A 26,955-nucleotide genomic window follows, 5' to 3' on the forward strand; every position below is an offset into this window, starting at 1 on the left:
AAATTTTCGTGCTTCTTCTGGATCCGAGAATAGTCTGTTTTGTTGTCCTGGAATAAATATTTTCAATACCGCTGGATGCTTTAGTATAAATTTATACCCTTTCTTCCATAAAATCGCCTTTGCTATATTGAACTCTTTTCTCTTCTTTAGGAGTTCAAAACTTATATCTGGATAAATGAAGATTTTTTGCCCTTTATACTTTGTTGCCCTCTCTTACTTTTTCCATTGTCTTCTCCAGTACCTTTTCTCTTGTAGTATATCTTAGGAATTTTACTACAATAGATCTTGGTTTTTGTTGTGGTTGTGGTTTAGAGGCCAATACTCTATGTGCCCTTTCTATTTCCATTTCTTGCTGTAGTTCTGGACATCCTAGGGTCTTAGGGATCCAATCTTTTATAAACTCCCTCATATTCTTGCCTTCTTCATCTTCCTTAAGGCCCACTATCTTTATGTTATTTCTTCTGTTATAATTTTCCATTGTATCTATTTTTTGAGCTAGTAGTTCTTGTGTCTCTTTAGTTTTTTTATTAGATTCCTCCAATTTCTTTTTTAACTCTTCTACCTCCATTTCTGCTGCTACTGCCCGCTCTTCCATCTTGTCCATTTTCTTTCCCATTTCTGTTAAGGTCATCTCTATTTTATTCATTTTCTCTTCTGTGTTGTTTATTCTTCTTCTTAAATCATTAAATTCCTGTGTTTACCATTCTTTAAATGACTCCATGTATCCTTTAATAAGAGAAAGTACCTTCTTTATCTTGCCTTTCTTTTCTTCTTCTATTTCACTGTACTCTTCCTCTTCCTCTTCCTCTGGGTTGGCCATCTGTTGTTTCTTTGGTGCCCTTTCCTTCTCTTCTTTCTTGTTTCTATTGTCTTCTGTGGTCTCTTCTTGCTGCAGGTGTTCTGCAGCTGTCGTTGCCGGCTGTGGAGATCGACTCCCCAGCTGGTCCCCCCTCCCGTCGGTGTGTTTTTTTTCATGCGCATCGCGCACTTTTACTCGGCTCAGCGAGCCATTTTTGTAGTCCATTATTTACCGACCTGAGGGAGCGGGTTTCTCTCTCCGCAGCGGGCCTCTTCGGACAGGTAAGGCCTTCACCTTTTTCCTCCTTTGTCTTCTCTTCCTCTCTTCTTACCGTTGCTTTCGATTTTTCTTTTTTTGTCGCCATCTTCTTTCCACCTTTATATTCACTTTTCTGTAACTTTTATTTCTGTGCCTTTGTGTTTTCCTTTGTTTTTCCCGACTTTTCTGGAGAGGGCTGGAGTTCACCGTCCGGCCACTACTCCATCACGTGACTCCCTCCACTTTCCTAATTTTCTTAAGCATCTTTTTACAATCCATGTATTTTCCAAGCATCTCATCCATACCTTCCTTTCTGTATTTAATGTAGGGCTCCCTTTTATATTGAACCAACTTTCTAATCTACCTTGAAAACCATGGCTCTCTCGAACTTTTGGCTCTGCCTTTTATCTTAACAGGAACATCAAGATTCTGCACCCTCAAAATCTAACCTTTAAATGACCTCCAATTCTCTTCGACCTCCAATTCTCCTCTACCTCCTTCCCATAAAACAAATCAGCCCAAACCACTCCTTGCAAATCCCTTCTCATTTCATCAAATCTGGCTTTCCCCCTCAGACCAGACCTATCCCATTCCATAATTATATTGAAACTAATGGTACCATGATCACTGGATCTGAAGTGCTCCCCTTATTCCCCAACAGTAGATCCAACACTGCCCCTTCTTTAGTGGGTACCTCAACATATTGCTGCAAAAAACTATCCTGCACACATTTTATAAATTCTAATCCATCCAACCCCTTCACAGAATACATCCCCCAATCTATTAGGAAAATTAAAATCCCCTACTATCACAACTCTGTGCTTATTACAATCTCAGCTATTTCCTTACACATTTACTCCTCTATTTCTTCTCCCCACTAGGTGGTCTATAATACACCCCTATAATTGTAACCTCACCTTTTTCCATTTTTTAATTCCACCCATAATGCTTCCCTTGACGAGCCCTCCAATATATCTCATATCAGCACTGCTGTAATATTTTCCCTGACAAGCAACGCCACTACCCCCCGCCACCCCTCCAATTCTATCACACCTGAAGCAGTGAAATCCTGGAATATTTTGCTGCTAGTTACATCTCTCATGCAACCACATCTCACTAATTGCCACCACAACATACTGCCAAGTGTCTATCCGCACCTTCAGCTCGTCCACCTTCCTTACAATACTTCTAGCATTAAAGTAAATGCATTTCAGAGATTTCCCACATCTCACCTTCTGCTTATCCCCCATCTTTACGGACAACTCTATTATTTATTACCATCATACCCCTCCATCATGGAGGGGTATTTCCTCCTTGTTCATCTGCCTTTCCACCCCCAAACTTTATTTACAAGCCTTCTCTCTCGTTGCTGACAAACCTTCTCTTTGATGTTCTCCTTTATATGGACCCCTTCCCCCAACCGCACTAGTTTGTTGATCTAATTGTTTAATTAACTCAGTTCTTTCTATATTAGTCTTCCTTTCTTTATTAACAATATTTAAAATGATTTTCCCCCTAAGAAAAGCCTTAAAGGTATCTTGTAATTAAATTAGAGGTTTCCAAAGAGAGATTAGTATCAAAATAGAAAACTATCTGTTCTTCCATAAATTTACCAAAAACTGAATTAAAATCCCAGTGTCTTTTAGCTTGAGGAAAATTGGGAAGATTCAAGGCGTGGTCAGATATTCTTCTTCTTTGGCTTGGCTTCGCGGACGAAGATTTATGGAGGGGGTAAAAAGTCCACGTCAGCTGCAGGCTCGTTTGTGGCTGACAAGTCCGATGCGGGACAGGCAGACACGATTGCAGCGGTTGCAAGGGAAAATTGGTTGGTTGGGGTTGGGTGTTGGGTTTTTCCTCCTTTGCCTTTTGTCAGTGAGGTGGGCTCTGCGGTCTTCTTCAAAGGAGGTTGCTGCCCGCCAAACTGTGAGGCGCCAAGATGCACGGTTTGAGGCGTTATCAGCCCACTGGCGGTGGTCAATGTGGCAGGCACCAAGAGATTTCTTTAGGCAGTCCTTGTACCTTTTCTTTGGTGCACCTCTGTCACGGTGGCCAGTGGAGAGCTCGCCATATAACACAATCTTGGGAAGGCGATGGTCCTCCATTCTGGAGACGTGACCCATCCAGCGCAGCTGGATCTTCAGCAGCGTGGACTCAATGCTGTCGACCTCTGCCATCTCGAATACTTCGACGTTAGGGGTGTAAGCGCTCCAATGGATGTTGAGGATGGAGCGGAGACAACGCTGGTGGAAGCGTTCTAGGAGCCGTAGGTGGTGCCGGTAGAGGACCCATGATTCGGAGCCGAACAGGAGTGTGGGTATGACAACGGCTCTGTATACGCTTATCTTTGTGAGGTTTTTCAGTTGGTTGTTTTTCCAGACTCTTTTGTGTAGTCTTCCAAAGGCGCTATTTGCCTTGGCGAGTCTGTTGTCTATCTCATTGTCGATCCTTGCATCTGATGAAATGGTGCAGCCGAGATAGGTAAACTGGTTGACCGTTTTGAGTTTTGTGTGCCCGATGGAGATGTGGGGGGGCTGGTAGTCATGGTGGGGAGCTGGCTGATGGAGGACCTCAGTTTTCTTCAGGCTGACTTCCAGGCCAAACATTTTGGCAGTTTCCGCAAAGCAGGACGTCAAGCGCTGAAGAGCTGGCTCTGAATGGGCAACTAAAGCGGCATCATCTGCAAAGAGTAGTTCACGGACAAGTTTCTCTTGTGTCTTGGTGTGAGCTTGCAGGTGCCTCAGATTGAAGAGACTGCCATCCGTGCGGTACCGGATGTAAACAGCGTCTTCATTGTTGGGGTCTTTCATGGCTTGGTTCAGCATCATGCTGAAGAAGATTGAAAAGAGGGTTGGTGCGAGAACACAGCCTTGCTTCACGCCATTGTTAATGGAGAAGGGTTCAGAGAGCTCATTGCTGTATCTGACCCGACCTTGTTGGTTTTCGTGCAGTTGGATAATCATGTTGAGGAACTTTGGAGGACATCCGATGCGCTCTAGTATTTGCCAAAGCCCTTTCCTGCTCACGGTGTCGAAGGCTTTGGTGAGGTCAACAAAGGTGATGTAGAGTCCTTTGTTTTGTTCTCTGCACTTTTCTTGGAGCTGTCTGAGGGCAAAGACCATGTCAGTGGTTCCTCTGTTTGCGCGAAAGCCGCACTGTGATTCTGGGAGAATATTCTCAGCGACACTAGGTATTATTCTATTTAGTAGAATCCTAGCGAAGATTTTGCCTGCAATGGAGAGCAACGTGATTCCCCTGTAGTTTGAGCAGTCTGATTTCTCGCCTTTGTTTTTGTACAGGGTGATGATGGTGGCATCACGAAGATCCTGAGGCAGTTTACCTTGGTCCCAACAAAGCTTGAAAAACTCATGCAGTTTGGCATGCAGAGTTTTGCCGCCAGCCTTCCAGACTACTGGGGGGATTCCATCCATACCTGCTGCTTTGCCACTTTTCAGTTGTTCGATTGCCTTATATGTCTCATCCAGGGTGGGAACCTCATCCAGCTCTAGCCTTAGGGGTTGTTGAGGGAGCTGGAGCAGGGCGGAATCTTGGACTGAGCGGTTGGCACTGAAAAGAGATTGGAAGTGTTCTGACCATCGGTTGAGGATGGAGATCTTGTCGCTGAGGAGGACTTTGCCGTCTGAACTGCGCAGCGGGCTTTGGACTTGGGGTGAGGGGCCGTACACAGCCTTTAGAGCCTCGTAGAAACCCCTGAAGTCGCCAATGTCCGCGCTGAGCTGTGTTCGTTTGGCGAGGCTAGTCCACCACTCATTTTGGATCTCCCGGAGTTTGCGCTGAAGATGGCTGCATGCGCGACGGAAGGCTTGTTTCTTCTCTGGACAGGACGGCTTTGTAAGGTGAGCCTGGTGGGCAGCTCGCTTCTTTGCCAGCAGCTCCTGGATTTCCTGGCTGTTTTCGTCAAACCAGTCCTTGTTTTTCCTGGAGGAGAAGCCCAGTACCTCTTCAGTGGATTGCAGAATGATAGTCTTCAACTGATCCCAGAGGGTTTCAGGGGACGGGTCCGTGAGGCGGGTTGCAACGTCTAGCTTTGCTTTGAGGTTTGCCTGGAAGTTTCCTCTCGCTTCGTCTGACTGCAGGTTTCCAACATTGAACCTCTTTCTGGGGGCTTTATTGTTCCTGGGCTTTGGCTTGAAGTGAAGGTTGAGCTTGCAGCGAACCAGCCGGTGGTCAGTGTGGCATTCCGCGCTAGGCATGACCCTGGTGTGGAGCACATCTTGTTTGTCACTTTCTCGCACCAGGATGTAGTCCAGGAGGTGCCAGTGTTTGGATCGGGGATGCATCCAGGTGGTCTTAAGACTGTCCCTCTGCTGAAAAAGGGTGTTTGTAATGACAAGTCGCTGTTCTGCGCAGAGCTCCAACAGGTGGCGCCCATTATCGTTGCACTTGCCGACGCCATGCTTTCCCAGGATTCCTGGCCAGGTTTCTGAGTCTTTGCCGACACGAGCGTTGAAGTCGCCCAGGATGACAACCTTGTCGGCTGTAGGGGTACGTTGGATGAGGTTGCGCAGGTCGGTGTAGAACTTGTTCTTTTCTGCTGCTTCCGCCTGGAGGGTTGGAGCATAGACACTGATGAGGGTGATGTGACGCTTGTTTTGAAGTGGGAGTCGCATGGACATGATTCGGTCCGAGAGGCCTGTCGGAAGGTTTTCGAGTTTGGAGGCAATGAAGCTCTTGACCATGAAGCCTACACCAGATAGGCGTCGTTCATCCGAAGGCTTGCCAGACCAGTAGAGTGTGTAGCCCGCGCCGCGTTCTTGGAGGCTGCCTACATCTGCCAGGCGGACTTCACTGAGAGCGGCTATGTCGATGTCAAGTCTGAGGAGTTCATGTGCAATGAGGGCAGACCGACGTTCAGGTCGGTGGCTGTCAGCCTTGTATAGCATGGTTCTGATGTTCCAGCATGCTAGCTTGAGTTTGTGAGCATCTTTTGAGGGGGAGGACGTGGAGGGGGAGGACGTGGACCTGTCCTCGGGCCTGCGCAAAGGAGCTTTTAGGTGGAGTGCAGTGCGCGCAATACTGGCCCCACCCTTTACACCCATGGTTCGTGTGCCGTGGCCAAGCAAGCTGGGACGTGGCAGCGAGGTCCTTGGGTCGTAGGTTTTATTTCGGAGTGGCGTTCTCCTATGCAGGTTTATTATGCACATTACATTGTAATGGGCGTGGTCAGATATTACAATACTTTGGTATTCACAAGAATTGTTAATGAAATTAAATGATTATCAAATTTTTTTAAAAATCAGTATGTGAGTAAGTGTGATGAACTTGAGTAAAAAAGAATACTCTCTATTAGTAGAATACCACAATCAAATAGAAAAGAATATATAAATAGGGCAGTTTTGTTTAATGTAGCTGGGTTAAAATAAGAACGATCTAGAATTGGATCCAACCAGCAGTTGAAATCCCCACCTAGAATAAGTGAGTATAAATTTAAATCCGGCAAGGAAGTAAAAAAGTTTTCAAAAAACCCCAGATCATTAACATTGGGAGCATAAACAATTGGGTGTGAAAACCACCATTTCATCGTGTAATTTCCCTGAAAAAATACCAAAACGACCGTTAGAATCTGAAACAACATTATGTATACTAAAAGGAATATTCTGATTTATGATCGATACTCCTCTAGATTTCGCTTGAAAAGAATGATATTGCACCCTCAAAATCTCACCTTTAAATGACCTCCAATTCTTTCCACCATGACATCAGCCGTGAAACATCACTGGCACATATGTGTCTCTTGTAAAAATATAATCATATAATCGCAGGTTTAAGTTGTTTTAAATGTGAAGTCACTTTTACTGGATGATTTAATCCTTTTACATTCCAACTCAACTTAGTAGGATTAGCCTTGATCACTCAATTATAGAAAGTATACATTGACAGTAAAACTAGTTTCAGTAATCCCAATATGCATGTGCAAAGCCGAGTTTGTGTAGCATGCTCAACGACCTCTGGACTGCAGATGGCCTTATTAAACCATAGACTCCATAAGATGGAACCAGAAAGATCTAAACAATAAAGCACCATGGCAATGCAAAATACCCATGATCCCACCGCCGTTCTTCTCCAGTCCTACACCTCTAAGGCTGACGGAAAGACTGACAGCACACTAATTAATTCTAAAAACCCACCATCTTCCAGTATAGATTAGATGTTCTTGCTCTAAAGCAAAATAATAACATTGCCTTACAGCTGATCATAACAAACCAAAAGAAGCCATGTTTAGTAAACATCGAAGAAGATTAAAGACTTCTTGTGAAGTTATTTTTTTTATCCCATTTTGATAGTGTAAGCTTAACCGAAAACACAATCAAAGTGTGTTGAATTCTTTTCCTTCAACCACAGTAACAATTCTTTGTGAAAGCTTTAAAAACAAATGAATGAACCTTTAACATATTAAAATTCAATCATCGGTTCAAAGCAGCCATTCAACAGAAAAAACAAAAGAGAATGCTATTCAGAAGTTGGAGTGGGAAGGTTATGAATGAACTCCCAAGCGTCTTCCACTGAACCAAATAATTTCTTGGGAAGAGAGATATGGAGACGTGGTGCTGGGAACAGCAATGAAGGCTTCCACCCATGCTAAAATAACTCCAACGTAACTTTCCTGTAGACAGCCTGCTGCTTCATAACTTCGGGAGTGCAATCTTCCACGATACTAATTTTTTTGTCTTGGTATTGCAGGGTACCTTTATGACGGACTTCACGAATCAGCAGTTTCTTCGTTTGATAATGATGTAGGCATATAACCACCAGAAGTTTTTGCCCCATTTAGGTTTAGGCAATAATGAACGGTGTGCTCTATCAAGCTCTGATGGTGTTGGAAATAACTTCACTCCAAACCCTGTTGCCAACAAATCAGAGAAAAATTTAGTAAGCATACCAGTCTCAGTATACTTAACAATGCGCAGCCTACAATGCGCCGTTTCTGCTGCCTACTTCGACTTTCCAAATCAATAACTCTGGTTGTTAGTCTCTCGTTATTGTCTTCCAGGTGGCGGACCCTTAGTAGATTCTACTCAGGTCAAACGCTCACCCTCCTCTTTTGCAGAAAGACAGACTTGTGAAAATTGATTTTTCAAGTGTCAAAAGCTAGCCATCTAAATCCTGCATCAATAGATTCTTTAATTTGTTCGTACATTGGAGGACCCCCTCAATAGTCAGGTTTGCCAGTGGAATAGGCAGTTTCTTTTTCTTTGTTTTCTCTACTTTTAGCAATCTTTCCAGCTCGTGTATCAATTTCAAGTGTAAAATATGCAATTCGACATCAATTCAAAAGTTTTAAGTAAACAGGGGAAAAAGTATACTGAAGGCATGGAGCTGTGATAAGAACGTCTACTCCATATCGTGCCCTAACCGGAAGTCCGAGTGCATTCTGTTTTTGAAAGTACTGTATGTAGATGGAAAAGCTGCATCCTGTTCTCTATTGTTTTGACTAGAAAATTATAAATTACGCTGAAGGTGTATTTTATAGAAAGGGCAGGTTTTTCAGCTGTTTGGTTCCTTGCCATTTGTGGCCTGAAGTTATGATTTGAGAGGCATTCTGCTCAACTGCACCCTTGTGATTTTAAATCTGAAATCTAAGTGGCACCTGTTTTGGTCTCCACCCACTCTCTGTACATGATAATGTGCCATACGGAATACATTTTAGAAAAAGAAGCTAGCAACTTTGATAGAAATAAGAACTGTTGAGAGAGTGGGAAATGTTGATCACATGGTGACCATACACATTAAATGCAGGAGGGGTTTCAAAAGGCAAATGGTATGTTGCCCTTTATTGCTGGATGATATAAGGATGAGTGAAGATATCTTGTAAGATAAACTATATTGGGTCTTGTGAGGCCACATCTGGACAACTTAATAAAAGAGTGGTTTTCAAACTGCCCCCGTAAACTCACATTCCACCTTAAGTAATCCTTCTGCCATTGGTGCTCTGTGATTAGGGATTGCTTAAGGTAGTATGTGAGTGGAAAGGGAAGGTTGAGAACCACTGCTCTAGACCCAAATGTTACTGAAATATTTGATAGAGGTATTTAAAATTATGAAGGGAATAGATAAATTAGATGTGAATAGGCTCTTTCCCCTGAGGGTAGGGGAGATTGGTACAAGGGGTCATAAGGGTTAGGGGGCAAAACTTTAGGAGTAATATAAGAAGCTTCTTCACTCAGAATGGTGGCTGAGTGGAATGATCTACCGGAAGAAGTAGTTGCGGCAGGGTCAATTCTGTTATTTAAGAGGAGGCTGGATGAGTACATGGATGAGAGGGGGTTGGAGGGTTATGGGCATGGGAGTGGGAAGATGGAACTGGTGGAGTTTCACGTAAATCGGTGCAGACTAGAAGGGCCGATGTGGCCTGTTTCCGTACTGTAAATTGATCCATGGTTATATGGTTATGAAATTATGCACAGAACGGGTCAATTAAGTATGGTTAAAACTGGTTTTTAAACTTTTTCTTCCCACTCACATAATCCCTTACTAATCTCAGAGAATTTATGGCACAGGGATTAAGTTTAGGGGGCAGTTTGAAAACCACTGGTATAAAAGCTTGAACAAATAATGAAATGTTGAAGGGAGCAGTAGTCTGAGGTGGATAGAAGTGGTTAGTTAACAAGTTTGTTTGGAACCCTTTATCGAGATTTGATTCAAGGGACCTGATCTGAAAATCTATTTCTATCCAATGGATGCTCAGTTCCCCAAACATTTCTTTCTTGCTAAAGGCATTTGCAGTTTTCTTATATACAACTTTGGCTTCTTTAACAAGGGTATACTTTCTGTAGAATGAAGATGTGCCATGTTGGTTCCTGAAATGACAGGGTTAGGCCAGTTAGGACTGCAAAAAAAGGTAATATAGAAGTTAGTGAATCCTTGGCATTTTCTTTGAGGGAGGGTATAAAACCTTTTAAAGATATCAATAGAGTTGAGGGCAATGAAGATAGTTATTCCCCACTTTGAAGAAGCCTATTCCCCACATCTACACTGAGAGACCAGTTTGTAATTTTAAAGACCACCATTGAGTTACCCCTTGGTCTTTATTCTGCTGGAATGACTACAGTATGTTAGTTCCTTACATTTGCCTCTGCATTTCTGGTATAACGGTTGTAAATCTTCCTAAAACTATCTCCAATAGCTTTTATATTGTTTTTGTAATGTTGAAATAGTTCAAAAATTTGAGTTATAAACTTCTGGAGCAAATATTTACAATTTTGAAGTCTTGTTAATCTGCACTTTCTCTTTAACTGGCCAGATCTTTGCCCTGTCATTTCTATACTTTAGTTCAGCCATTTGTGGCTAATGGGCACCCTAGGACTCTGCTCAAAATTTATGAACCCCCTTCCCCGCAGCAGTCAAGTTTAGTTGGTTTCTTCCATACTTCTCATCCTTCTTTCTTTGGCTTGGCTTCGCGGACGAAGATTTATGGAGGGGGTAAATGTCCACGTCAGCTGCAGGCTCGTTTGTGGCTGACAAGTCCGATGCGGGACAGGCAGACACGGTTGCAACAGTTGCAGGGGAAAATTGGTTGGTTGGGGTTGGGTGTTGGGTTTTTCCTCCTTTGCCTTTTGTCATTGAGGTGGGCTCTGTGGTCTTCTTCAAAGGAGGTTGCTGCCCGCCGAACTGTGAGGTGCCAAGATGCACAGTTTGAGGCGATAGCCCACTGGCGGTGGTCAATGTGGCAGGCACCAAGAGATTTATTTAGGCAGTCCTTGTACCTCTTCTTTGGTGCACCTCCGTCTCGGTGGCCAGTGGAGAGCTCGCCATATAACACGATCTTGGGAAGGCGATGGTCCTCCATTCTGGAGACGTGACCCATCCAGCGCAGCTGGATCTTCAGCAGCGTGGACTCGATGCTGTCGACCTCTGCCATCTTGAGTACTTTGACGTTAGGGATGAAAGCGCTCCAATGAATGTTGAGGATGGAGCGGAGACAACGCTGGTGGAAGCGTTCTAGGAGCCGTAGGTGATGCCGGTAGAGGACCCATGATTCAGAGCCGAACAGGAGTGTGGGTATGACAACGGCACTGTGTACGCTTATCTTTGTGAGGTTTTTCAGTTGGTTGTTTTTCGAGACTCTTTTGTGTAGTCTTCCAAAGGCGCTATTTGCCTTGGCCAGTCTGTTGTCTATCTCGTTGTCGATCCTTGCATCTGATGAAATGGTGCAGCTGAGATAGGTAAACTGGTTGACCGTTTTGAGTTTTGTGTGCCCGATGGAGATGTGGGGGGGCTGGTAGTCATGGTGGGGAGCTGGCTGATGGAGGACCTCAGTTTTCTTCAGGCTGACTACCAGGCCAAACATTTTGGCAGTTTCCGCAAAACAGGACGTCAAGCGCTGAAGAGCTGGCTCTGAATGGGCAACTAAAGCGGCATCGTCTGCAAAGAGTAGTTCACAGACAAGTTTCTCTTGTGTCTTGGTGTGAGCTTGCAGGCGCCTCAGATTGAAGAGACTGCCATCTGTGCGGTACCTGATGTAAACAGCGTCTTCATTGTTGAGGTCTTTCATGGCTTGGTTCAGCATCATGCTGAAGAAGATTGAAAAGAGGGTTGGTGCGAGAACACAGCCTTGCTTCACGCCATTGTTAATGGAGAAGGGTTCAGAGAGCTCATTGCTGTATCTGACCTGACCTTGTTGGTTTTCGTGCAGTTGGATAACCATTTTGAGTAACTTTGGGGGGCATCCGATGCGCTCTAGTATTTGCCAAAGCCCTTTCCTGCTCACGGTGTCGAAGGCTTTGGTGAGGTCAACAAAGGTGATGTAGAGTCCTTTGTTTTGTTCTCTGCACTTTTCTTGGAGCTGTCTGAGGGCAAAGACCATGTCAGTAGTTCCTCTGTTTGCGCGAAAGCCGCACTGTGATTCTGGGAGAATATTCTCAGCGACACTAGGTATTATTCTATTTAGTAGAATCCTAGCGAAGATTTTGCCTGCAATGGAGAGCAGCGTGATTCCTCTGTAGTTTGAGCAGTCTGATTTCTCGCCTTTGTTTTTGTACAGGGTGATGATGGTGGCATCACGAAGGTCCTGAGGCAGTTTTCCTTGGTCCCAACAAAGCTTGAAAAACTCATGCAGTTTGACATGCAGTGTTTTGCCGCCAGCCTTCCAGACCTCTGGGGGGATTCCATCCATACTTGCTGCTTTGCCACTTTTCAGTTGTTCGATTGCCTTATATGTCTCATCCTGGGTGAGGACCTCATCCAGCTCTAGCCTTGGGGGCTGTTGAGGGAGCAGGAGCAGGGCGGAATCTTGGACTGAGCGGTTGGCACTGAAAAGAGATTGGAAGTGTTCTGACCATCGGTTGAGGATGGAGATCTTGTCGCTGAGGAGGACTTTGCCATCTGAGCTGCGTAGCGGGCTTTGGACTTGGGGTGAGGGGCCGTACACAGCTTTTAGAGCCTCGTAGAAACCCCTGAAGTCGCCAATGTCCGCGCTGAGCTGGGTTTGCTTTGCGAGGCTAGTCCACCACTCATTTTGGATCTCCCTGAGTTTGCGCTGAAGATGGCTGCATGCGCGACGGAAGGCTTGTTTCTTCTCTGGACAGGACGGCTTTGTAAGGTGAGCCTGGTGGGCAGCTCGCTTCTTTGCCAGCAGCTCCTGGATTTTCTGGCTGTTTTCGTCGAACCAGTCCTTGTTTTTCCTGGAGGAGAAGCCCAGTACCTCTTCAGTGGATTGCAGTATGGTAGTCTTCAGCTGATCCCAGAGGGTTTCAGGGGACGAGTCCGTGAGGCGGATTGCATCGTCGAGCCTGGAAGTTTCCTCTCACTTCGTCAGACTGCAGGTTTCCAACATTGAACTTCTTTCTGGGGGCTTTACTGTTCCTGGGCTTTGGCTTGAAGTGAAGGTTGAGCTTGCAGCGAACCAGCCGGTGGTCATTTTGGCATTCCGCGCTGGGCATGACCCTGGTGTGGAGCACATCTCGTTTGTCACTTTCTCGCACCAGGATGTAGTCCAGAAGGTGCCAGTGTTTGGATCGGGGATGCATCCAGGTAGTCTTAAGGCTGTCCCTCTGCTGAAAAAGGGTGTTTGTAATGACAAGCCACTGTTCTGCGCAGAGCTCCAACAGGAGGCGCCCATTGTCGTTACACTTGCCGACGCCAAGCTTGCCCAGGATTCCTGGCCAGGTTTCTGAGTCTTTGCCGACGCGAGCGTTGAAGTCCTACTGACTACATAAAAACACAAAACATTTTTTATGATTTTAGTCCATGGCCCCTCTTAACTGTGCTCTGATCCCTTTTGTGAATGACTTCATTTGTCCATACAAACTCACTTTACAGGAAGGTGTACTCTCACTTCCTCTTTTCAAAATATTTTGCCCATTTATCCACTTGTAGAATGATCATTTCTTTGGGATTAAAACTTTGACCCCTCCACCCCCGCCCCCCCCCCCCACCTTCTCAGGAGCTCCATGAGGTAAACCCTCAGAGGGATTGAAATGATTTGTGATGTTGGCCTACTATCTTCTAAGTGCAGTTAACAATGGAAATAAATGCCCAGATCCTTAAAAATAATTTGCAAGGGTACCTCAGTGGGAGGTTTGGATCTGGGCTTGGGTTGCCAATGGTTTGAACTGAACTGGAGTTATGTCCGGCTGCAGGAGTGCTGGAGGTGAATCACGAACACTTGGTAACTCTGGTGGGGGAAGGGGGGGTCGTTCTCTTTTGCATCTCTTTCTCTGACAGGTGCCGGGCATTGCAAATGTTAAAGGCAAATTTTTGTCTTGTGGCAGATTAAAGGCAATTTCATTTAATATTACATTTCTGTTTTATTATATAACAATGAACAAACAGATGTAGGTTAGGCAGCATCTCTGGAGAGGGAAAAAGGACTGTGGTTGAAAACGGTTCATGACAACAGGGAAAGAGACAGTGAGCTAATCAAGTTTCAGACCAGGTGATGCAGGGATGGGTAGGATGAAAGGAATGTCTGGGTTGTCATGGAGATATGTTTTTCTGGGTTAATGGGGTAATTGAAGTGAGAAAATTGAGAAAACCAGAAATAATGGCATAGAATACCAAGGGTAAGAGTTTATTGTCATATACATGTGCAATATATGAAATGCACCGAAGTTCTTGCTTGCAGCCAGAAAGGTATATAGAGTACTGTATACATTAAATTACCACATTTCCAAGACAGAGAAAAGATAAATATGAAAGGATAAATAATATTTATGGTTGTCTTTTCTTTGGCTTGGCTTCGCGGACGAAGATTTATGGAGGGGGTAAAAGTCTGCATCAGCTGCAGGCTCGATTGTGGCTGACAAGTCCGATGTGGGACAGGCAGACACGGTTGCAGGGGAAAATTGGTTGGTTGGGGTTGGGTGTTGGGTTTTTCCTCCTTTGTCTTTTGTCAGTGAGGTGGGCTCTGCGGTCTTCTTCAAAGGAGGTTGCTGCCCGCCGAACTGTGAGGTGCCAAGATGCACGGTTTGAGGCGATATCAGCCCACTGGCGGTGGTCAATGTGGCAGGCACCAAGAGATTTCTTTAGGCAGTCCTTGTACCTCTTCTTTGGTGCACCTCTGTTACGGTGGCCAGTGGAGAGCTCGCCATATAACACGATTTTGGGAAGGCGATGGTCCTCCATTCTGGAGACATGACCTACCCAGCGCAGTTGGATCTTCAGCAGTGTGGATTCGATGCTGTCGGCCTCTGCCATCTCGAGTACTTCGATATTAGGGATGAAGTCGTTCCAATGAATGTTAATGATGGAGCAGAGACAACTCTGGTGGAAGCATTTTAGGAGCCATAGAGAGGACCCATGATTCAGAGCCGAACAGGAGTGTGGGTATGACAACGGCTCTGTATACGCTAATCTTTGTGAGGTTTTTCATTTGGTTGTTTTTCCAGACTCTTTTGTGTAGTCTTCCAAAGGCACTATTTGCCTTTGCGAGTCTGTTGTCTATCTCGTTGTCGATCCTTGCATCCGATGAAATGGTGCAGCCGAGGTAGGTAAACTGGTTGACCGTTTTGAGTTTTGTGTGCCCGATGGAGATGTGGGGGGGCTGGTAGTCATGGTGGGGAGCTGGCTGATGGAGGACCTCAGTTTTCTTCAGGCTGACTTCCAGACCAAACATTTTGGCAGTTTCCGCAAAACAGGATGTCAAGTGCTGAAGAGCTGGCTCTGGATGTTAAGAAATATACTGCAGAACATACCCTGCAGGACAGGCTATCCTAACAGAGAGAGGGGAAGGTGATTCAATATTCCAGGTGATGACAGAGCAGAATGAGCCACAGTTCCACTTTATTCTTCTTTGCAACAAATAATCCTTTTCCCTATTAACATCAACATTTCACATTTCAGCAACACTTGAATTGCACTATTGCCCCTTTTTCAATATTTTGTTTTTATTTTGAATATCTGGCATCTGCATTTTAATTTTTTTCTTTAGAAATGATTTATTGTACTTGTAACAGGTGGTCTTATTGTAATTTCTTCCTTGTGTTAGACGCTGACCCAGAGGTGACCATGTCCATGCTTCGATGGGTTTATACAGATGATCTGGAACTGAAAGAAAATGATGTTTTCCTTATCGAACTGATGAAACTGGCGAATCGATTCCAGCTGTATCAGCTCCGAGAAAGGTAGAGAAATTGGCAGATTATTTTCTATCCATGAGATCTTAAGTTGCATCCAGTTTTTTTATCTCTAACCTCTGAAGCTTTGAAATTGTTGGATCAGATCTTCATTGAACTGCCTTTAAGATCTTTATTTTGCTGCTAAATTTGAAATGGTCTGGGGAAATTGTTTAAAATTTATGATACAAAAGTCTGGTAGTTTGTAGCTGACGAGGAAATTTGACGAAAAAGATTTGTAGTTGGAAAAATTGGAACATTTGGGTAATGGTGCACATTGTAAGCTTTTTAGAATCAACCTCTTTCCAAATATGTGTGAATCCACTTTTGGGGAGGAGGAATTGTTGATGCTGAGAACTGGAAGTATCTCGAGGGGTAGAGGGGAGGCACATTGTTTACAGAGTCAGAAAATAAATGATCAGTGCCAATGAATCCGTGCCAATGAATCCGTGCCAAGGATCCGTGCCAATGGGGATCAGTGCTAATGATCAGTGCCAATGAATGCCATTTTGGTAGGAAGGGAGATGTCCCTTGTTATTGTACCTTCCAGGTGAAGTAAAGGAGCAAAAGAATATCAAAGTACAAATAACACCAATCACTAATCGCTCCCACTTTGTGGATTTGCAACCAATAAATAAAGCAAACCTACTACTTGGGTTTATTTCTGTGATGACTAATTTTGGGGAGTTATGCCAAGTACTCTTGAAAGGTTGCAGTTCTGGATGCTGGATTCAGAACTAGCAAGGTTGCAGAGAAGAATCCAGGTGGTCTAGAGGGCTAATTCCAGGGATGAGAAGGTTCTATCAAGAGAGGCTGGACAGTTTGGAAATTGTATTCCTTGGTACTTAGACGAACGAAGGACAACATTATCCAAACATAGAAGATCCTAAGGGGGTGCATAGAATTTTTTTCTGTCTGAGTATGGAGGCAGCAGCCAGATGTAATTCAGATGGAAATAAATACTTGAATGATTAAATTGATAGTGAATTAGCACAGAGAGTATTTGAAAGATCAGTTACAGTTGTATTGAATGGTGGGCCAGGCTTCGAGGCTGAGTGGCCTTCTATTTTTCTTGTGAATGACAAGAATGATACTAGGAAGTGCTGGAGAAACTCAGCAGGTCATGCAGCATCCAGGGAAAGTAAAAGGCAGTTGATGTTTCAGGCTTGAGTCCTTTGTCAGGAATGATGTATGACCTGCTGAGTTTCTTCAGCACTTTTGTGTTCTTTGCTAGACGCAGCACCTGCATGTTTTCTTCGAGGATACCAGGAATGCAAATTAATTTTCAGGAAAAGGTCGTCCCACTGAATATCTTTTCTTTTAAGAAAAGATGTCTGAAGGGTGATGTAATTAAGGATTTTAAATTGAAAGATGCAGAGGAAATGTTTATTTGTACAAAAGAACATAACTCAGCCATCTACCTGTTCTCTTCTGAACTCCCCATCCCTGGTGTCACCTTGGACAACCTTCCTCCTTATCCACTATACTAAAAACTTGTGTCATACGCAAACTTGCTAATCTTACCATATTCATATCAAAGCATATATCACAAGCAATAAAAATTCCAGCACTAATCCCTGAGGTACACTACTGTTTGGTGGCTTCCAATTAGAAAAAAAAACTTCTTTCCAGCAAGATGCTGTGCCTCTTTTCACTACATCAGTTTTAGATCCAGTTAGCCAGTTTGCCCTGGATCTCATGTGCCTTAATACTCTGGACCAGCAGACCAGGGTAGTTTTGGATATCATCTTTCCACATAACCAGTTTTGTGCTCCTTGCAATTTTTGACATGATCTTGGCAGATGTGCGCCTTATAGATGACACTGCTTTGCCTTATGAAAAGTGGCTATACAGCCTGTTTCTTGGTATGCAACCTTTTCTGTAACATGGGTGTTACCTGTAAGACATCCTGGCTGAGGGAACATCAGTGTGTTTTCCAACATTCTCACCACTTAACTTTAACGGCCTTTGGCTGGAGATGTTGCTTGTGCCTCTTCTTGACATATCTGGAATTACCCTTGGTTTTGACTTTAAAATTTTAGCCTTGTACCTTGACAGCATAGCACTTGCCTTCGACTAGATACTTAATGCTGAACTATTTCCTTTGCATTCTCTAAAGGGCTTGATTCATATTCGATACTCTTGCCTTTGGTATGTTTGAATAACGGATCATGTTGAACTTGATCCAATGGTTACTATCTCAAGAACTTCTCTTTCCCATTCATTTTAGGACTATGACATCTGGTGAAGGTCAGCATCACCTTTTGTAGTTTTCTTGGAGCACTGGGTTATGCATTTGCCTGCATTTGGTTCAGTAGTATTCACATGGCATTGTTCCTCAGCTTGAGACTTGAATGCTTTCACTTATTCAGATGCATCTCTTTAATTGGCTTCAGAACACAAAGCACCATGGATTTCTACCAAAGTAAATGCAAGTTAAAGTGAACTCTAATGCACTAACATGACATGATTGCTGCATATTTTACAAACAATGTCTTGTGAAAATGATTTGGTTTTTAAGCCTGGTGCACCCAAGGAAATGGTCCGAGACTCACCACTGTTCCTAGCATTCCCCGAAATGTATCTTTGCTGTGCTCTCCAATCACTGTGACAGCAAGTTCCTCATTCCAGATTAGGAAAGGAGACATTATTGGATGTATTTGTAACTATGTTCCAACCCATTCCCAAACTTGCCAACTTCAAAGTTCTTCAGATCAAACCCTTTCATAATTGTAAAGCCCACAATCTGGTTACCTGTTTTCTGTTCTTTTTTTTGTTTTTCATAATGTTCTGCATTTCTCATTTATTAACATTTTCTGAGCAATTTCCAGTGGCTTCTATGTCCTTTTTATAATGAAAATGTGCTTGATTGAGGTACAACCAAGGATACTGAAGTTTAAGCTTCCTTGGAAAACTGTCCCTTGTGTTTTATTTACATATATGATTTCATTAAACTACGATTTTCTCTTTTTAAGTAGTAAATCTGTCATTTCTTTGCTTCTGTACTCAGACTGACTAATTTCCAGGGAATAAGTGGTCTCCTTATTTACATTTAAAATTAATTTCCAAGTCTCTTCAGAAAGCCGAGGTTTAGTTGTTATTCCCCAGTTTAAAATCCACAGATTTTAAAATATTTCTGATTCCCCAGTTCTAATTAAATATTTAAATTATGAATAATATTTATTCCTGTTGAGCATGACTTCCCGTCACTAGAAGTCACTCAGCTACTTTTCGCCTGTTTGCAATTCATTTAATTTCCTCTAACTCCACTGTGTTATCATGCGCCCACTATCTGATATCTTTGAAAAGTCTGTCTTTTACATCGACTGCATGTTATAAGGTAGGTCAGCTTCGTAAGCCTTCACTCTTTAATGCAAATAAAAATGTTTGGTGACTTCCATGAGCTGAGACACTGGCATCTTTGTTCATTTTCTGTTTTATTGTCTGCATTGCTAAGAAGCTGATATCCAAGAATGATCTTTAGAGATTTTAACTGTTGCAAAAATGTGTATAATGAATGTTGTGATACACCATTGTAAGATGCTTGAGTGCTGGCAACTAAAATATTTAGTTTATTATTTAAGCTACGTTTTAGAGAAGTGGGCTGCATGTCTTGTCTATAGTAAATTCCCTACTTTTTTCCTCCCAGGTGTGAAAAAGGGGTAATGTCATTGGTTAACGTTAGGAACTGTATTCGCTTCTATCAGACTGCAGAGGAGCTGAATGCTGTTGCATTGTTGAACTACTGTTCTGAAATCATAGCCAGCCATTGGGTGAGTTGCTTGATGAGAATTGTAGTACTTGCATTAAGTGGTACCTTCAGTGTGGTGGGATCCCAGTATTGTGCTGGAATTGCACACAAGGCATAATATTGGTTTAGTGCTGGATCTTCAGGATATTTTATGATTGTCTTGTACATTCCTTATTGAAAATTTTGTGATTTAATGCTGCTTTTGCTGTGACATTTATAAATTCTGTGGAAATTAGGAGATGCATATCAGATGGGTGAATTTGAAATCCTGTGCCTCGTTTTCCAAATTAGTTACACAGCCTGCTGAAAATCTGCTTTGTTTGATTTAGTTGTAGGAATCTGCTTACTGTTAAATAAATGGATGGGACACTTTTGGCCAATGTTATTTTCTCCTTTGGTGTAACTTCATCTCAGATGAGAAATGGATCTTTCAGTAATATTTCTATCTTTTACAGGTCTGCAGTATTGAAGTGCAAGTGTAAAATGTGAAAATGTTCAGCTTTGCAGATGTTCAGGGTTATGGAAGACCTTTTGTTCTTGCAGAGTTTACTACGATGTCATCCCGATGAGTTTGTGTTAGGTGCTCGTCCACCATCAAGTTCAAGTTTATAGTCAAACAACAACATGCAGTGAGAAAATTTGTTTTGAGTAGACCAGTTAGATATCCATGGTTCAATAAGTAAAACTGTACAGAGCCCAGAATTAGATCAGTGCAGAGCAAAGGCAACATACTTGCAAAAGGGTGAGCTTTATTAACACAAGTTCATCCACAACTTTGAAGTAGGATAGGCTCTAAAATGTTGCATGTATGAATTGAACTCAGTATTTTCACCATAATCTAAAGGTTTGAGTTCTACCCTGTTAACTCTTTAATGGGCCTTACAATGCCTGGAGGGGGCTGGTTTGAGTTCATTTGGTGATCAGATGAGAGGTGATCAGGTGTGGCCCATCCCCTGCACCTCCACCCAAGCAGTCAGCAGTTCAACTGAGGATCGAAAATGGAACAAGTCCAAAGTTTCCCATGTACAAGTCACCAGACAACTGATGCAAGGGCATATCCAACGTATGAGGGCAGCTGGACTTTACCACATCACCTATCCTTTGTGAAAAGGCTTTTCCATTTACACGTCCACCAGGCAGTGGTCAACAAAGAATGTCCTGTAGACATTGAAAGATGACGACTCAATGGATACTGTGGGGTGGTTCCCTGAGCAGACTGTCCAGGTCATCTGGCAGAATGCCTTATTGGCAGTACTCATGAACAAGCACCAGGACTTGGCCTAGCTGGTAGTGAGAGGAGCCCCACTTTTGGATCCTTCCTGTGCAACATAAATATTACTCACAATGCATGTTGTCCCCAAGATGGTTGCAGTGAGGGGAGACAGTCGCCCAACTCTTTGCACAATCTGGAGTTGCTAAGAGTGTGGAGAACGATTCAAGGGTCCTTGTTTCAGTTCATCCCCAGCAGCAGCGTGACAGATTTTCGGGCTCTTCCTGGAGATGCACGCAGAAACAGGCATTCAGCTGCTGAAAGAACATCAACTTGATGAAAGATGCCTAAAAGCCCGAGAGTAATTGCATAGTACCACAGTGGTGACAATGGTGCGAAATGAGAACAAATATAACAAACGATGACCATAAATACCAGTAATTGAGTCTTTTTGTTTGTAGTTCCATTCATAATCTGAGAAATCCAACTGTAGAGTTGTGTTCCAGTTATGACATGATCTTCCCAAGGAAGACTTGTGTCCAACCACTGAAGTCCTGAATCCTTCAACAATTTAATTTTTAACTTGGGCATACAGCAGAGATACGGGCCCTTCTAGCCCATGAACTCATGGCCCAAACACACCCAATTAACTTGCAACCCCCAGTATGCTTTAAACGGTAAACTGAAGCCCCGGTGAAAACCTATTCTGACACCAGGAGAACGTACACCTTACAGACAGCGCTGGATTTGAACAATGTTACTGGTTTGCTTGCTGATTATCTACAGGCTGTGGGGAAATGAGGCACATGTTATCAAAGTACTTTTCTGTTACTTTGCTTTTGCCTTATTTTTTTTTACTAAGCTGTTTCTATATTTATCCAGGATGATCTGCAGAAGGATGATTTCAGCAGCATGACTGCTCCTTTGTTATACAAAATGATTAAATCAAAAACTGAATACCCTTTGCATAAAGCTATCAAAGTGGAAAGAGAAGATGTAGTATTTCTCCATCTTATTGCAATGGACTCTCAGGTAGAAGCAATGTTTATTAACTAGAGTTCTTTACACACTGATGTCTTGGGTTGGTGACTGTTTATCTTAATTTTGTAGAACATACAACAATACAGCACCGTACAGGCCCTTCGGCTCTTGATGTTGTGCTGACAAATATATGTAGCGTTGAAGAATTTTGTCCTTGTAATCAAGCTGTAATAAATTCTTTTAGCAGTAGATTTTCAAGATGAACTTGAGCTTCACCAAGCGCTGCCACAGATGGAGGGAGGGCACAGGGGTGCAACTGGTAGAGCCCCTGCTTCACAGCTATAGGGACCCATGTCCACTCCTGACCTTGGGTCTTGTCTGCATGGACTTTGCACTTGGGGTTTCTCCATGTGTCTCAGTTTCTTCCCATGTATCAAGAAGTGCAGGCTAATTGTCTGCTACAAATTGTCTCTGGTTTGTGGCGAGTGGTGGGATCTGTGGTGAGGTTGTGAAAATGAGACAGTCGAGTTAGGGAATTGGAAGTTGTTGCAGTGATGGAGGGCATGTGAGGTATTGTGGATGTGGGTAAGGAGGAGAAGGGGGGGAGTTGGAGTCGAGGTAACTTAATAACAATTTGGTGGGTTATGGGATTAATGCAAATGGGTGCTTGATGATCAATGAAGATGGTGGGCAGAAGCACCCGTGTCCTTCCCTGACTCCAAGTTGTTAAATAATTGAGATTTAACCCTGTCCAAATTAAACTCTGAAGCAAAAAACATCTTGAAAGCAACTTTACCGCAAGTGCCTCAGGTTTGTTTATCTTTAAGAGCTGCTTATTTCTGTGGAATCTTGTGGTTAAAAACATCTGTATGTTTCCATCTTATGTTGGGTTGCTGACAATTGTTTTTGATTTGGATTGTGTACATCAGAACATCAGTCCATAACATAGCAGAATAGATAAACAGATCCATAGGTGACACAAAGTCAAATAGAGTGGAGGTCATTTTGAGATCAATTTTTCCCCTTTTTTTAAGGGGATTCCCCGAGTGTATCAAGCTTGCATTTTGTAACAGCACCAGCTATTTGCCAATTTGATTTAGCAATGTAGATCTTTGTTTCCTGAATTGTTCACTAAAATATTTTATTCATCTATAGTTGCCTGGTAAACTAAATGAACTTGACGATAATGGAGATCTAGCCTTGGACCTGGCACTCTCTCGAAAACTGGAGAGTATTGCAACAACGCTGGTTAATAACAAAGCAGATGTTGACATGGTGGATAAGCAAGGCTGGAGTTTACTTCATAAAGCTATCCAAAGAGGTAAAGTGAGAACAAACCAATGGATCTCCATGTATTGGTGGATTAATGTCTAGTGTTTCATCTCATATTCATCTTGGTCCTTGTGAAAGTGATTTGACAATCTACTTAATATGGAATTTGCTTCAAAGTGTTTTACAACGTGTGAAGATGTGGTGCTGCTATAATTTTGAAATAAAATCAAATCCAAGCTCTACTCTCCATCATCTGGGTAAAAGTGGAGAAATTGACCTTTTGGCTTCTTGATCAGAACTGGAAAAAGGTAAAGGTGGTGTGACAGAGTACATAGAGGTGTTTGGGACGTAAATTGGGAAAGGTTTGTTAGAGCAGATCACACACAAACACTTTAAAGCACAGAATTTTTGCAGGAGATTTTGCAAGAGTGCTCAGACTCATGATGGACTGTTATTTGCAAAAGGCAACAAATATAACAACATGCAATGGTAGCTTTGTCTGGAAAACAGAATTTACTGTCTGGAAGGTCATGTGATCTTTGCAGGCAGAGAGCAGGAAAAAAGCAGGATTTGTTCTCAGAGTTGTAGGGAGTGAGAGAGAGGAGAGACACAGACATCGCTTCCAGAGGGACAAACTGGCAAGCTTTGGAAGACGGCCTGGTCAAAGGAGAGGACTGCTGTCCAGTGTTTCCCTTGGAATAGGTGAAACAGAAAGGAACTCTGGTGACCTGAAAAAAAGAGGTTATCATCTGGAGAACTCTGAAGGGGGCAAGTTTCGTCAGCAAGACACCAGAGTGGCTGATCAAAAAGGAATCAGTTGTGGATGTCCTGGAACAAGAAAAACTCTCTCTATGAAAACCAACAAGAACCCTTCCTGAGTGGTAACCAAAGCCTGGTGAACTTTATTAATGTTAACTTCTGTGCACAATATAAGCATTCCCTGCAACCAGTGAGATTAGACTGTGAACCAAAGAACTTTGCTGAACTAATGCACACATTACGCATACATGCGCTTAGAATTAGAAGGTTAAGTGAGTCAATAGAGATAAGTTAAAGTTTGATTCTATTTTCATGTTCAAAGATAATTAAAAGCAACTTTTATTTAAATGACCCTCTGTCATGGTGCACATCTATTGTTGCTGGGTTTTAGGGTCCTCTGGACTCGTAACAGTGGGTTTTAAACAAGTGTTTCAAGGTCTGAGGGGAAATAAAGATCAAAGAGGCAATCTGAAAGATGAAAACAAGTGAGGTCAAGACTGAGTCTATGACCCGAAATATTGACCACTTCTATTCATGGATGCTGTCTGACCTGAGTCTCTCCAGCTCTTCTTTTGCTCAAGATTCTAGCCTCTCTAGATTTTTTTTGTCAAGACTGATTACTAATCTTTTTGCTGTCTGAAAAATTTACCAACCGTGGATAAATTTTAAAAATACTATTTTCAATTGTTTGGAAATGTGAGGATGATGTAATTGTAAAGTGTGTCCACTTTTTAGATTGTTTCCTTTAGTTCAAGTTTTCTTACTCCACCCAAGAAATTATACAAGAAAGTCTGCAGATGTTGGGGTCGAGTGGAATGGATAAATCTGCTAGAGCTGAGTTTCTCCTGTACTTTTGTGTGTTGCATTTCATAGGATGATAGGGTATAGGAGCAGAAGTAGGCCATTTGGACGGTTGAGTCCACTCCGCCATTTCATCATGAGCTGATCCATCCTTCCACAGCCCACTCCCCTGCTTTCTCCCTAAAACCTTTGATCCCTCACTATTCAGAAAGCTATCAGTCACTGCCTTGACCCAATGTCCTGGCCTCCACAGCTGCTTGTGGCAGCAAATTCCAGAGGTTCACTCCAACTTCTGTTTTCACCATTGTTTTGATCGGAGCAGTCTATATCTGGTACTTTTTTATTAAAACTTGTCTGCCTAAGCACCCGGTTCTGGCATTGCTCAGTAATATGCGGTGATCTTTAACAAAGAGAAATCCCCTCTAACGATAGCTCAAAGCTGTCAGTAATGATAATTTACTATAAACTCAGAGCTACTTGATAAGATTCTTTTCATACTCTTATTTCCCACTGTGACTGTTGGATTTCACTTGAAAAATATCTATGAAAGTTTGTTGGTTCTCGAGTAACCTTACAGGCTCTAGATTTGGTTACAGGCTGAATGTGGTGCAGTCCCTGCATATGTTAGATCAACTGAAAATAGACCTTAGCTTTGTACAGGCATTTTGCAAGAAAATGAGAGGGCTGGAATTTGTTTTATTTCTTGCATTAACCTTATTTGTGGAATGTCGGTCTTGCTGGCAAAATTGTAGTGTTTTTGTTGTTGATCACTAATTCCTCAAATGTCATCTTGAACCACTGTGATCCCCTGAATGAGAGTGTTTTAGGAAGGAAGTTTCAGCATTTAGAAGTGGTATGGAAGAAATGGTTGTTTATTTCCAAGTCTGGTTAGTGTGTGACTGGCAAGGAACTGCACGTGGCATTTTTCTTCCTAAACTCCTCTTGTCAAGTGGTCACTGTTGTAGGTTGAAGATGCTGTCGAATTGGTGGAAAAGAGCAACTGCTTTGCACCTCAACCTCTCCAGAATTAGTCAGCAGGAGCTGTACATTCGTTTTTTTTTAAAAACCCAGTTAAACCACCATGACCCGAAATATTGACCACTTCTATTCATGGATGCTGTCTGACCTGAGTCTCTCCAGCTCTTCTTTTGCTCAAGATTCCAGCCTCTCTAGATTTTTTTTGTCAAGACTGATTACTAATCTTTTTGCTGTCTGAAAAATTTACCAACAACTAACAATCCAACAGCCAACAATTCCCTAAATTATAAGGGAAAAACTAATTGTCCAAGTCTCTCCCAGCACTCTTCCTTCTTTCTTTGGCTTGGCTTCGCGGACGAAGATTTATGGAGGGGTATGTCCACGTCTGCTGCAGGCTCGTTGGTGACTGACAAGTCCGATGCGGGACAGGCAGGCACGGTTGCAGCGGTTGCAAGGGAAAATTAGTTGGTTGGGTGTTGGGTTTTTCCTCTTTGTCTTTTGTCAGTGAGGTGGGCTCTGCGGTCTTCTTCAAAGGAGGTTGCTGCCTGCCAAACTGTGAGGCGCCAAGATGCACGGTTGGAGGTGATATCAGCCCACTGGCAGTGGTCAATGTGGCAGGCACCAAGAGATTTCTTTAGGTAGTCCTTGTACCTCTTCTTTGGTGCACCTCTGTCTCGGTGGCCAGTGGAGAGCTTGCCATAGAACACGATCTTGGGAAGGCGATGGTCCTCCATTCTGGAGACGTGACCCACCCAGCGCAGTTGGGTCTTCAGCAGCATGGATTCGATGCTTGTGGACTCTGCCAGCTCGAGTACTTCGATGTTGGTGATGAAGTCATTCCAATGAATGTTGAGGATGGAGCGGAGACAGCGCTGATGGAAGCGTTCTAGGAACCGTAGGTGATGCAGGTAGAGGACCCATGATTCGGAGCCGAACAGGAGCGTGGGTATGACAACGGCTCTGTACACGCTGATCTTTGTGTGTTTCTTCAGGTGGTTGTCTTCCAAAGGCGCTATTTGCCTTGGCGAGTCTGTTGTCTATCTTGTTATCGATCCTTGCATCAGATGAAATGGTGCAGCCGAGGTAGGTAACAAAGGCAAAGATAGTTTCCATTTACTCCTAGCAGTCTTGCAGGGGGCAGGCAAGAGAGCCAACCTATGCTAGTGCGTGAATGCTTTTGAACATGATACTTCTGGTTATTTGTTTTTGAGCCGATTTTTCATATTGCTGCATGGATTCAGATTGTGATCTTCCTGAGATGAGATTGTGATTCCAGGACACATCTGTAATTGTGCACTATTGTTTGTTAGCTCTTGAACCTCCCCTTGCTGCTCTAAACATGAACTACTCCTGGACCACAAAAAGACCTGTCTGCACCATTGCAATGCCACTTTTCATGCACAAAAGTAACTGTATTATCTCTTCAGATGTCAGATTTCAGATTTATTGTCAGAGTACATACATGACATCTCATACAACCATGAGACCCTTTTTTATGTGGGTGCAGCAGAATTACCACTTATTAGTCGTGCAGCGAAAAACTACACAGCGTGTACATGTAAACAAATAAAAAACT

General features: G+C 43.1%; 1 protein-coding gene across 2 annotated transcripts in view; it reads left to right on the forward strand.

Annotated features, from left to right (window-relative positions):
- ankfy1 (ankyrin repeat and FYVE domain containing 1) overlaps nucleotides 1–26,955 on the forward strand; it is a 105,997-nt gene that overhangs the window by 19,677 nt on the left and 59,365 nt on the right. For both annotated transcript variants that reach the window (XM_069884993.1, XM_069884991.1), the window contains exons 4-7: nucleotides 15,501–15,636; nucleotides 19,277–19,400; nucleotides 21,471–21,620; nucleotides 22,725–22,890. In XM_069884993.1, the coding sequence (XP_069741094.1) occupies nucleotides 15,501–15,636; nucleotides 19,277–19,400; nucleotides 21,471–21,620; nucleotides 22,725–22,890 (576 nt within the window). The remainder of the gene's footprint in view (nucleotides 1–15,500; nucleotides 15,637–19,276; nucleotides 19,401–21,470; nucleotides 21,621–22,724; nucleotides 22,891–26,955) is intronic.

Source organism: Narcine bancroftii, chromosome 6 (genome assembly GCF_036971445.1).
Source record: "Narcine bancroftii isolate sNarBan1 chromosome 6, sNarBan1.hap1, whole genome shotgun sequence".
Classification (NCBI taxonomy): Eukaryota; Metazoa; Chordata; class Chondrichthyes; order Torpediniformes; family Narcinidae; genus Narcine; species Narcine bancroftii.